A 13,370-nucleotide genomic window follows, 5' to 3' on the forward strand; every position below is an offset into this window, starting at 1 on the left:
ATTTTTCCAATTAAAGTTATTTTTAGTAAGAAGTAAACCTGAAAAAAACTTTAACAATATATGTTATCAATATGTACAGCGTCAACTCATTCCCTTTTCCAGGTTCAGCTACAGCTGCAGAGGGTGCATGTACTTCTGCAAACTGCAAGCTCAGTCTTTCCTGCAGCTTCTTCTATATTCTACCTTCAACTGACAGGCTGGAGAGGGGCACATTTCAAACGCCTATATTTCCTGTACCCTGGCACCTAGAAACACAGTTTTGGTGTCATATTAAACATTATAATGTGCCCTTTAATTCAATTGTTTAATTATATTTGGATGTTTCACAGACTCAGAGATATCCACTGGTAATTTTACAGTCGTAAATAGAAAGCTAAAATTTTTAATTGCAAGTTTAACAGTCGATATCTCCGCTTCTTTAACGCATGTATACACAGGAGTTATAGCCCTTTGAATTTGGTCACTATCATGACATTTATAGTGCACAAGGTGAAAATATGACTTGTATAGCTTATTGGCAGTTGTGAAGAGGTTAAAGCTTAGAATAAAGCTGTGACTACTTTCTATTCTTTATACCATGCACAGATGCCTCCTGTAAAGGAAGATGTGGAGAAAAGTTTAACAAGAAAAATCATTGCCACTGTAACAAAAAATGTGACAAACACAACAATTGCTGCAGTGACTATAAGAAACTGTGCAGCGGAGGAGCCGGCAATGACGTAGGAGGAGGCCACAGCGGGAGCACTTCCCATAGAGGTTAGATCCATTAGACGCAAGAGGTGTTAAAGGGGTTTTTACACAAAACAAGTTAGGCCCTACAGCTTGCTGATCTGTGTGGGTCTCAATGAACCCTTGTAGCTCCCCGAGATGAGCGCAGCAGACGGCCGGGCTGCCCCCTTCATCTCTATGGAGCTGACACTGCCAAGTGTGATATAACTCAGGATCCATATAAGTGACAGTGACATTATAAGCCCTGTGTCGGGGTGGGCTGCACAGGATACAGCAAAGTCACATACAAGGAAGGCAACTCTAACTTAGATTAGCAAAAATCTGATTTTATTTAAAGGGGTTTGAATGTCTGATACAAAAACCCATGATGCTATAAATAAATAAATATAACAAAACTCAATGTCAGTAGTCACAAAATTGACCTTAAGTAGTTTGATTTTATGATTCACAAAAAATTTTGGTCTCTCCAAAGTATGCAGAAATATCAACAATATGGCTGCAACTGGAAACTACAAGTCCCACGATCCTTTAGTTCTCAGTAACAGCTCCTCCCTCTTATTCTCCGTCTGTAACAGACTGTCCTGCTCTGTTACCATAGTAATGATGTGTAACTGCCATCACTGCACATTACCTCACTGAAATGATGTCTCACCACAACACTGGCCATAGTGAATGCACTGCAACCACCCATGTACAACCAGAGTGATGATCACATGTGACCAGCGGCCATCTTCTGTCCTGCGCAGGGAAAATCAATGGACTGATTAAAGGGCCAGCAGGAGTTTAATTCTCCATTACATTGTATGTCCGCAGCATTTTCTGCAAAACTTTAAATAACAACTAATTACATATTAGCTTAGATTTTAAGGACCCATTTGTATATGAATTATGCTTATTCCTGGAATACCCCTTTAAGGTTTTTAAGGCTTGTGAAAAGGAATACCCCAAACATACATACATACACTCAGCTAGGAAGCTGAGACCCTTGTGTTACACAGTGTGGGCTGCACTAGCCCAGCCGCTTGTACCTATTAATACCCTAATCCACGGGAACAATTCTGTTAGTGTGATATTAGTGCACTGGCGGTATAACACAAAAGCTCACAAACCTAACAAATTTAACTCCCCCAGAGTATAAAAGATTGTACAGAACAGTAAACCAGCTTCATTAGCAAGACGGCCTGTAACTTACAAACTACCTATCTAGTCTTACTACTTGCCTCCACCTTTGCAGAACAGGGTCTCCACATCCTCATTCCATGGAGCGCCATTCTTTTTCCTTTGCTCCCTTAAACAGTGACCTCCGCCGTATTTAACTTTCAAATTGTGTCACACGCCCAAGCACGTAGATGCACCACTAAGAAGATGGTGAACTCTGTCGGACCTTATAGTAGGACACATTTACTTACCCGGTCCATTCACGATCCTGCGGCGTGTTGTCCGACGCTGATCCGGGTCTGCTGGGATTCACTAAGATTGTGCGCCCGATATCCACCAGGTGTCGCTGCTGCACCGAGGTCCCCCGGAGTTCACCATCGTCTTCCCAGTGTATGTGCGTGTCAAGCGACACAATTTTTTTAAAATACCGCTGTTTTTTCCGAATCCGTCGGGTTTTCCGATGGCCACGCCTACAATTCCCCCCATTTCTTACAATGGAAACCTCTAAAATACTGATTGTCCCTCTGGACTAGACTATTGTAACTCCCCACTAATCTGTCTTCCACTCACTAAACTCTCTCCTCTACAATCTATTCTTAATGCCAGACTTGTCTTTCAGACCATCTTTTAGGGATGCCTCCAGTCTGTGCCAGTCACTGCACTGGTTGTTAGTCTCCTTCCCAATACAGTTTTTAAAATAATAACCCTCATCCACAAAGCTCTGCACAATGCTGCACCTCCCCATCTCTCTTCTCTTATCTCAATCACCAACCCTGCGCTCTTAGATCTGCCTATGATCTTAGATTATTCCCTACCTTAATTCGAACCTCTCATGCACGTCTCCAGGACTTCTCCTGAGCTGCACCAATTCTCTGGAATGACCTTCCGAACTATCAGACTAATACCAAACCTCCAAAGTTTCTAACTTCAAAACCCATCTCTTTAGACAAGCCTATCACACTCACTAATTGCATGAAACATCAACTCTCCCTTTACTAATCCATCCTGTGTCCTATGTCCCATCTGTTAATCCGGCAAACACCAAATATGTACCAAGCACCAGGCTTCTCTGCAGTCACTTTCACCTTGGACTTTGCATATAAGATGACGTCTCATAACTGGTTCAAGCAGCAGAATTTTTATTTATTACATTATTCTATATTATTATACTTATAAAGAATGGCTGGACCATTATACAAGCTCTCATACCGCGGAGTCAGCCCTTCACTCCTATTGTTTCATATGATAATGTAATTACTATGTAATGTTTCATCTTATGTTCTCCATCATTTATATAAAACGCTACAGAATTTGATGGCACTACATAAATAAAAATGATTATCTAATATATAAAGGTGTATGTGTATGTATGTTTGTATGTATATATGTCTGCTAATGGAATTTGCACCGTTGCGTTTACAATCACCAACTTTTGCACAGCTGCCCTCTGTGACACAGAGAACATCATAGACTAGATTTCAAATCAAATTGAATCATAATTTTAACCCTGCCCTTTCCAAAATCCACTTATTACCCACCATATACAGGAGCCATTGTCTGCTGCTGCTGTGGCAGTTAGAAGCTGAGCTGTGAGCATTTTGCCACAGGTCATTAATATGAGATCTGAAGGCAGGGAGAGTGAGTGAAAGGCAAGGAGAGTGAGCGAGTTAGAGAGAGAAAGGCAGGGAGAGTGAGAGACAGAGAGCCCGGCAATGAGAGTGAGTGACAGAAAGACAGGCAGGGAGACGGAGTGACTGATAGAGCGACAAGCAGGGAGTGTGAGCAAAGAGAGTGAGAAAGTGAGACAGATACAGGCAGGGAGATTGAGAGAAAGACAGATAGAGGGAGTGAGTGATAGAGAGACAGGCAGGGAGAGTGAGTGAGTGACAGAGGGACAAGCAGGCAAGTTAGTGACAGAGAGAAAGGCAGGAAGTTTGCATGAGTGACAGAGAGACAGGGAGAGAGAGTGAGAGACAGGCAGGGAGAGTGAGAGACAGGCAGGGAGAGTGAGTGATAGAGAGGCAGGTTGGGAGAATGAGTGAGAGACAGAGAGACAGGCAGGGAAAGTGAGTGGCAGAGAGACAGGCAGGGAGAGTGAGTGACAGAGAGCCAGGAAGGGAGAGTGAGTGAAAGACAGGCAGGTAGAGTGAGTGATAGACAAAGAGACAATCAGGGAGAGTGAGTGAGAGACAGAGAGACAGATAGGGAGAGTGAGTAAGAGACATGTAGGGAGTGTGAGTGAGAGACAGAAAAGGAGAGTGAGGGAAACAAACAGGAAGAGTGAGTGAGTGAGAGGCAGGCAGGAAAAATGAGTGAGAGACAGACAGTGAGAGATAGATACATCAGTACAGATATGTTGCTGGATTACTGTTTCACAACAGTATTAATAATAGTTATAAATCTTCATCTATAAAGGGCCAACATATTCCACAGAGCAGTACAGATCACAGGGTGCCTATATAAACAAAATAAGAAATAACAGCAATAACAAGGCAAGACAGGAATGAGGGTCTTGCTTTTTTCTATTCTACATTTATAGATATTTTTAAAATCAAAATGTTCTATAGTTACTTAGATTTTCATGAGCCATCTCTGATCTCTGACTTTATGACTACTGACACTGCTTTTCTATTTTGCGCAGATATTGATCCCGACTTAAACGAAGCGACTCATGATCACTATGCAGGTTAGTGCTGTGCTACCAAATATAGTGATAGGTATGTTGGTCTATATAATATTTCCTTTTTTTATATTCATCATTAAGTGGCAAATCCCAGGCCATAAACAGGTATTGAAGGGGGTGATAGGAGCGACGGGTTTATTATTCAAGTTCTGTACAAAATTCTTTTTTTTAGTGTTTGCATATCTCCAAACAGTCCTGGATCCAACAGGATAGTCAAGTTTTTTTGGGCTCTGTCCCGATGTCCCACCTGTCTGTGTCGGGACATAAACTCCTCCTCTTGATACCAACAGAGCTGATTGCTGCCGGCAGCTCCCTGTACTATCACTGTGCCTCCTCTCCTACAGCTGAATGTAGCAGAGCTGTGTGGTGTGATATGCTGATGTCATCTCTGCCCCCCGGCTACATACAGCAGAAGGAAAAGAAAGAGGACCTGCTGCAGGAAAACGGGGAAAATCGGATTTATTATTTTACTGTGGGGACACAATAAGAAGGGGTAAAAATAAGAGATTGAGATGCTGGGGGTCACAATAAGAAGGGGAGAGACTGTGGGGGTAAAATAAGAGTGGGAGCTGCTGAAGAGCTCACAATAAGAGCGGGAGCTGCTGGGGCAGCACAATAAGAGGGGGAGTTGCTGTGGCAGCACAATAAGAAGGGGAGCTGCTGGGGCAACACAATAAGAGGGGGAGATGCTGGGGCAGCACAATAAGAAGGGGAGCTGCTGGAGGAACACAAAGAGGGTGAGCTGCTGGAGGCAAAAAAGGGGGAATTGCTTGGAAGGCAAAATAAGAGGGGATACTGACGGGGGCACAACAAGAGAAGAGACTGCAGGGGGTATAATAAGAGAAGGCTTTAATATGAGGGGGCACAATATCAGAGGGGCTACAAGGGACAGAAAGCTGAGGGGGTGATTGAGGACACTAAGGAGGAAATTATACTTTGTGGGGGTGGAGTAAAGGGCAGAGCAAAAGGCGTGGCCTAGGGCAAAATTTTTTTCACATGCTTCACTGAGCATGCCACATCTTTTATCCCTCTTTCTCTTCTAAAGAAGTTGGGAGGTGTGATTGACTTTTTTTTGGCTATTAATTTGACACTGCTTTTCTATTTTGCGCAGATAATGATCCTGTTTCAAACAAAGTGAATCATGATGAGCATTCAGGTCAGTGCTGTGCTACCAAATATAGTGATGGGTACATTGGTCTATATGATATTGCCTTTTAATATTCAGCATTATGTGACAAATCCCAGGCCATAAACAGGTATTTGTGAGGGGTGGAAGGAGTGAGGGGAGTCTAGTCTTTTACTGCAAATAGGAAACGCAACACTAGCGGAACATGTGACTGCACCCATAAACACCTACAGAACATCTCTACATAGTGTATGGGTCTAAACAAACAATTATTAAAGCACAAAACAGAGCACGACGATCATAATGTAGCAAAATTATAAAATATGGTATTTCTGTAATGTATTTTGTAAATACAAGTATTCAGACAATAGAAATAATGCACAAGATTTAAAAATTACCCTGAGATGTTGAATGGGAAGGAAACCCAGTAGAGATGAGCGAGCACTAAAATGCTCGGGTACTCGTTATTCGAGACAAACTTTTCCCGATGCTCGAGTGCTCGTCTCGAATAACGAGCCCCATTGAAGTCAATGGGAGACTCGAGCATTTTTCAAGGGGACCAAGGCTCTGCACAGGGAAGCTTGGCCAAACAGCTGGGTACCTCAGAAAAGGATGGAAACACCACGGAAATGGACAGGAAACAGAAGGGGCAGCATGCATGGATGCCTCTGAGGATGCTTAATCGCACCATTATGCCAAAATTATGGGCAACAGCATGGCCATGACAGAGTGACCGAATGAGGCTAGATAGCATCTAAAACATCCAATAATTGACCCTGACACTATAGGGGACAGCATGCAGAGGCAGCGGCAGCAGTGGCAGGCTAGAGAGTCTCATGGCGACATACCCTAAATGGACTCAGGTTTCACCAAAGGAGGTGAAATGATTTCCTATGTGAACAAAAGGTTGACGGTATATTTAGTCGATAACACAGCATGGTGTCGACATAGTGACCAAGTTCCATAACGTATCTGGTGAAAAATGAGCCTGACACAGCTCTTTTGATAAGGGGACGACATGTGGAGGCAGCCATGGAGACGACTTCCATGATTAAGAGCGACAGTATGGGGCATTCATATTGCGCTGCTATGATTGCAACTTCAGGTCTCCAGCATGGCGGCGACAGATGGGCCGAGTTCCACTATGTATCTGGTGAAACACCTGAAAATTCTGCCTGACACAGCTCGTTTGATAAGGGGATGATGTGCTGCATATCCTCTCGTGCTCCAGCGTCTGGGGTATAGAGAGTTGAAATGAGACATTGGTGGACGCTGTGGAGGATCGTGGAGGCAAAATGGACAGGAAACAGCAGGGGCAGCATGCATGGATGCCTCTGAGGCTGCCTAATCTTGGGATGGAGCTGGCGGTCGACTGCCAGGCGAGCTTTCGCCTGTCCAAGCCCCTGTCTCCTCCCCACCCAAAATGGGCCAGGGGGCCAGAAGCGTTTACTTTGAAAAAATTATAATTTTCAAAGCAGGCCGGGTCGTTTGAATATTTCACCTAGGAATAATGGAATAGCATAGTGGTTCTATTTTTAATTGTTTTTACGGAAATGGTTCCATGATTAAGAGCGACAGTATGGGGCATCCATATTGCACTGCTATGATTGCAACTTCAGGTCTCCAGCATGGCGGCGACAGATGGGCCGCGTTCCACTATGTATCTGGTGAAACACCTGAAAATTCTGCCTGACACAGCTCGTTTGATAAGGGGACCATGTATGGAGGCAGTGAACTAGTAGTAGATTAAAGGTGCTGCAGTTAAAACTATGTTAGTTGGATCTTGAGATGGAGCTGGCGCTCCGCAGCCAGGCGAGCTTTTGCCAATCCAAGCCCCTGTCTCTAGGCTACTCCCCAAACAGCACTTCTAAGAACCTTTTGTATAAGATCAAGTGTAGTAGCTTTCTTATAAGTTTAGGATATGGCAGGTGAGGGGAATGTAAACAGATGCGCAAGAAGCGCTGAAATAATATTGGTAAATGATAAAAGTTTGCCAGTATATTTTGTGGATTACACAGCAGGGTGGCGACAAAGTTAACAAGTTTGATGTGGAAGTTATGAAAACAACCCAAAATTCTGCCCGACACAGCTCGTTTGATAAGGGGACGATGTATGGAGGCAGTGAACTAGTAGTAGATTAAAGGTGCTGCAGTTAAAACTATGTTAGTTGGATCTTGAGAAGGAACTGGCGCTCCGCAGCCAGGCGAGCTTTCGCCAATCCAAGCCCCTGTCTCTAGGCTACTTCCCAAACAGCACTTCTAAGAACCTTTTGTATAAGATCAAGTGTAGTAGCGTTCTTATAAGTTTAGGATATGGCGGGTGAGGGGAATGTAAACAGATGCGCAAGAAGCGCTGAAATAATATTGGTAAATGATAAAAGTTTGCCAGTATATTTTGTGGATTACACAGCAGGCTGGCGACAAAGTTAACAAGTTTGATGTGGAATCCATGAAAACAACCCAAAATTCTGCCTGACACAGTTCGTTTGATAAGGAGACCATGTATGGAGGCAGATATATGGACGAATTTTGGAGGCAGCTATGGCGATGACGTGTGGAGGAAGCAATGGAGACAATGTATGGAGCCAGCTAAAAAGACGACATGTGGAGGCTGCTATGGAGACAATTTAATTTGGATAGTGCCTGTATGTGGCAGTCCAAAAAAGTTTTCAAACCAGAGGAGCAGGTAGGTGGTCCTCCAGAAAAATTAAATAAATTGAGTGCCTGTATGTGGCAGTCCAAAAAAGTTTTCAAACCAGAGGAGCAGGTAGGTGGTCCTCCAGAAAAATTAAATAGATTTAGTGCCTGTATGTGGCACTCCCAAAAATTGCTTAAAACAGAGGACCTGGTAGGTGGCCCTCCAGAAAAATTAAATACATAGAGTACTATAGCTAGAGCCAGTTGGCCCTGGCAAAAAATAGCCAGTTTCCTATGCTTTAGTGTACAAAGAGGAGGAGAAGGAGGACAATGAGGAGGAGGAGTGCATACATTATTCAGGTTGAGCTTCTTTCACCTGGTGGAGAATGAAAATCCGGAGAAATCCAGGCTTGATTCATCTTGATAAGCGTCAGCCTGTCAGCGCTGTCAGTCGACAGGCGTGTACGCTTATCGGTGATGATGCCACCAGCTGCACTGAAAACAAGCTCGGACAACACGCTAGCGGCAGGGCAGGCAAGAACCTCCAAGGCGTACAGCGCCAGTTCGTGCCACATATCCAGCTTTGAAACCCAGTAGTTGTAGGGAGCTGTGTGATCATTTAGGACGATGGTATGGTCAGCTACGTACTCCTTGTAAAGCGTACCCCTGCCAGTGCTGGACAAGCTGCCTGCTCGCCTACTCTCCCTCGCTACTTGTCCCGCAGAAGTACGCCCTCTGCCGCTAGCGCTGTCAGAAGGGAAATACTGTTTTAGCTTGTGCACCAGGGCCTGCTGGTATTCATGCATTCTCACACTCCTTTCCTCTCCAGGGATGAGAGTGGAAAGATTTTGCTTGTACCGTGGGTCCAGGGAAGTGAATACCCAGTAATCGGTGCTGGAATGAATTCTTTGAACGCGAGGGTCACGGGATAGGCAGCCTAGCATGAAATCTGCCATATGTGCCAGAGTCCCAACGCGCAAGAATTCACTCCCCTCACTGGCCTGACTGCCCATTTCCTCCTCCTCCAACTCCTCCAACTCCTCTTCTTCTGCCCATACATGCTGAACAGTGAAGGACTGAACAATGGTCCCCTCTTCTGTCTCGCCAACATTCTCCTCCTCTTCCTCCTCATCCTCCTCTACCTCCTCCGATATGCGCTGAGAAACAGACGTAAGGGTGCTTTGGCTCTCAACAAGGGAATCTTCTTCCCCCGTCTCTTGTGACGAGCGCAAAGCTTCCGACTTCATGCTGACCAGAGAGTTTTTCAACAGGCCAAGCAGCGGGATGGTGAGGCTGATGATGGCGGCATCGCCACTGACCATCTGTGTTGACTCCTCAAAGTTACTCAGCACCTGACAGATATCAGATATCCATGTCCACTCCTCATTTTAGACTTGAGGAAGCTGACTGACCTGACTACCAGTTCTGGTGGAAGTTGACATCTGGCAGTCTACAATCGCTCTGCGCTGCTGGTAAACTCTGGATAACATGGTTAATGTTGAATTCCACCTCGTGGGCACGTCGCACAACAGTCGGTGAGCGGGCAGTTGGAGGCGGCGCTGCGCTGCCCTGAGAGTGGCAGCATCTGTGCTGGACTTCCTGAAATGCGCACAGATGCGGCGCACCTTCGTGAGCAAATCAGACAGATTGGGGTATGTCTTGAGGAAACGCTGAACTATGAGATTTAACACATGGGCCAGGCATAGCACATGTGTCAGTCTGCCGAGTTGCAGAGCCGCCACCAGGTTACGGCCGTTGTCACACACAACCATGCCTGGCTTCAGGTTCAGCGGTGCCAGCCACAGATCAGTCTGCGCCGTGATGCCCTGTAATAGTTCTTGGGCTGTGTGCCTTTTATCGCCTAGGCTCAGCAGTTTGAGCACCGCCTGCTGTCGCTTAGCAATGGCACTGCTGCTGTGCCTAGAGCTACCGACTGATGGCGCCATGCCCACGGATGGTAATTCGGAGGAGGAGGAGGTGGAGAAGGGGTGGGAGGAGGAGGAGGCATAGTAGATCTTTGAGACCTGGACCGAGGTAGGCCCCGCAATCCTCGGCGTCGGCAGTATATGAGCAGCCCCAGGGTCAGACTCGGTCCCAGCCTCCACCAAGTTAACCCAATGTGCCGTCAGCGATATATAGTGGCCCTGCCCGGCAGCACTCGTCCACGTGTCCGTGGTCAGGTGGACCTTGTCAGAAACGGCGTTGGTCAGGGCACGGATGATGTTCTCTGACATGTGCTTGTGCAGGGCTGGGACGGCACATCGGGAAAAGTAGTGGCGGCTGGGGACCGAATACCAAGGGGCGGCCGCCGCCATGAGGTTTCGAAAGGCCTCGGTCTCTACCAGCCTATAGGGCAGCATCTCCAGGCTAAGCAACTTGAAGATGTGGACGTTGAGGGCTTGGGCGTGTGGGTGGGTTGCGCTATACTTCCTTTTGCGCTCCAGCGTCTGGGGTATGGAGAGCTGAACGCTGGTGGATGCTGTGGAGGATCGTGGAGGCGAAGATGGGGTTTTCGCACGGGAGGTGTTTGGGCCGTGGTCCTGGGCAGGGGGCTGACTAGCAGATGACACAGGGGAAGGAGCAGTGGTGTGCCCGGCCGGAGGTGAACGGGCTTGGTGCCATAGAGTGGGGTGTTTAGCATTCATATGCCTGCGCATACTGGTGGTAGTTAAGCTAGTAGTGGTGGAACCCCTGCTGATCCTGGTTTGGCAAAGGTTGCACACCACAGTCCGTCGGTCATCCGGTGTTTCTTTAAAGAACCTCCTGACTTCTGAAAATCTAGCCCTCGCCACGGGAGCTTGACTACGGGCAACATTTGGCGCTGATGCACCAGCTCTGGCCCTGCCTCTCCGTCTGGCCCCACCACTGCCTCTTCCAACCTGTTCTGCTATAGGACTCGCCTCCGTCTCAGAAGCACTGTGTTCACCCGGCCTATCAACCCAGCTTGGGTCTGTCACCTCATCATCCTCCGATCCCTCAGTCTGCTCCCCCCTCGGACTTCCTGCCCTGACAACAACTTCACCACTGTCTGACAACCGTGTCTCCTCATCGTCCGACACCTCTTTACACACTTCTTCCACTACGTCAATAATGTCATCATCACCCACAGACTGCGACTGGTGGAAAACCTGGGCATCGGAAAATTGCTCAGCAGCAACCGGACAAGTGGTTTGTGACTGTGGGAAGGGTCCAGAAAACAGTTCCTCAGAGTATGCCGGTTCAAATGCCAAATTTTGGTGGGAGGGGGCAGACTGGGGGGAAGGAGGCTGAGGTGGAGGAGCCGGAGGAGTGCTGATTTCGGTGACATGGGTGGACTGCGTGGAAGACTGAATGGTGGACAAATGGCTAGAAGCATTGTCCGCAATCCACGACATCACCTCTTCGCACTGTTCTGGCCTCAACAGTGCTCTACCACGAGTCCCAGTAACTTGAGACATGATGAACCTAGGGAGTGTAGCTCTGTGGCGTTCCCCTGCTCCCTCATCAGCAGGTGGTGTCTCACCCCGCCCAGGACCACGGCCTCTGACCCCTGCAGTAGTTGGACGCCCACATCCACGCCCTCGTCCTCTACCCCTAGCCCTCGGGTTAAACATTTTCCAAATTAAAGTGTAAGCTTTTAATTTTTTTTTTTTTGTGTTTATTTTTTTTTATTTATTTTTTTTTTTTTAACAAAACGATGCTATCCTATTGCTATGGCTAGTTTCTAACCTACACTGACAGCACACAACTGGATTTTGTGCTGTGCCTGATGAGTTTGAGCTATAAAATGAAATAAAGGTAAAAAAAATAAATAAATCAGCAGACTCTGCCTAATTCTAATCAAACCCCTAATAAATTGTCCCACTTCGGTGTTTGAGGTGGATATGCGTTACACTAAGAGCTAAACACAACGGTCGCAGGTCTCCCAGCAAATTCCTCACAATATGGTACTAGCTGCACTACTAGTGCCAGCAAGCCCAGCCACAAGCAAACAAAAAAAAGGAAAATATAACGCTATTGTAGGCCTAAGTAAGCCGTTGGGGTTCTCCTATGGCTATTTTGTAGCCTACACTGAAAGCACACTGCTTTGCAAGATGAGTTTGAGCTATAAAATGAAAAAAAGGTAAAAAAAAAAAATTAATCAGCAGACTCTGCCTATTTCTAATCAAACCCCTAATAAATTGTCCCACTTTGGTTTTTGAGGTGGATATGTGTGTCACTAAGAGCTAAACACAACGGTAGCAAGTCCCCCTGCAAATTCCTCACAATATGGTACTAGCTGCACTACTAGTGCCAGCAAGCCCAGCCACAAGCAAATAAAAAAAAAAAAATGTATAACGTTATTGTAGCCCTAAGAAGGGCTGTTGGGTTCTTGTAGAATCACTCCTGCCTAACACTATTCTAATAGAACAGCCTAACGCTTTCCCTGACCAGCAGCAGCTCTCTCCCTAGCGGCATCCAGACACAGAATGATCCGAGCAGCGCGGGCAGCGGCTAGTCTATCCCAGGGTCACCTGATCTGGCCAGCCAACCACTGCTATCGACGTGTAAGGGTACCACGTCATGCTGGGTGGAGTGCAGAGTCTCCTGGCTTGTGATTGGCTCTGTTTCTGGCCCCCAAAAAGCAAAACTGCGGGAGATGCCATTTTCTCGAGCGGGCGAAGTATTCGTCCGAGCAACGAGCAGTTTCGAGTACGGTAATGCTCGAACGATCATCAAGCTCGGACGAGTATGTTCGCTCATCTCTAAAACCCAGTAATCCCCTAAAAAAGTAGGCATGCTGACAGAAGAGGGGGAAGCTGGACAGAGTACACCTCAACAAACATTTCACTACCATATGGCTTCATCAGGAAGTATAGCCCAAAATTTGTCAGTACAACCCAAACCATGTCACCCTGTTCAAGATCCATAGCTCCATAGACAGCAATTTCATCCTCAACATTCATGGAGAAATATAAAGAAAGGGGCAGAGGCCCTGAAATGATCACACGAGCGCCGATAAATATCCCCCAAAGTCCATCAAAATCCATCATGATAAACCAAGGGCACTCCTAGATCC

At 46.4% G+C, this 13,370-nt stretch overlaps 1 protein-coding gene across 3 annotated transcripts in view; it reads left to right on the plus strand.

The window, feature by feature from the left end:
- LOC140117716 (uridylate-specific endoribonuclease A-like) overlaps positions 1 to 13,370 on the plus strand; it is a 42,191-nt gene that overhangs the window by 14,973 nt on the left and 13,848 nt on the right. Inside the window, exons 5-7 of one of the 3 annotated variants that reach the window (XM_072134702.1) lie at positions 586 to 756; positions 4,529 to 4,573; positions 5,682 to 5,726. In XM_072134702.1, coding sequence (XP_071990803.1) covers positions 586 to 756; positions 4,529 to 4,573; positions 5,682 to 5,726 — 261 coding nt within the window. The remainder of the gene's footprint in view (positions 1 to 585; positions 757 to 4,528; positions 4,574 to 5,681; positions 5,727 to 13,370) is intronic. The other 2 variants (XM_072134703.1, XM_072134704.1) reach the window with 2 other exon arrangements.

The sequence above is a fragment of the Engystomops pustulosus genome, chromosome 2 (genome assembly GCF_040894005.1).
Source record: "Engystomops pustulosus chromosome 2, aEngPut4.maternal, whole genome shotgun sequence".
Classification (NCBI taxonomy): domain Eukaryota; kingdom Metazoa; phylum Chordata; class Amphibia; order Anura; family Leptodactylidae; genus Engystomops; species Engystomops pustulosus.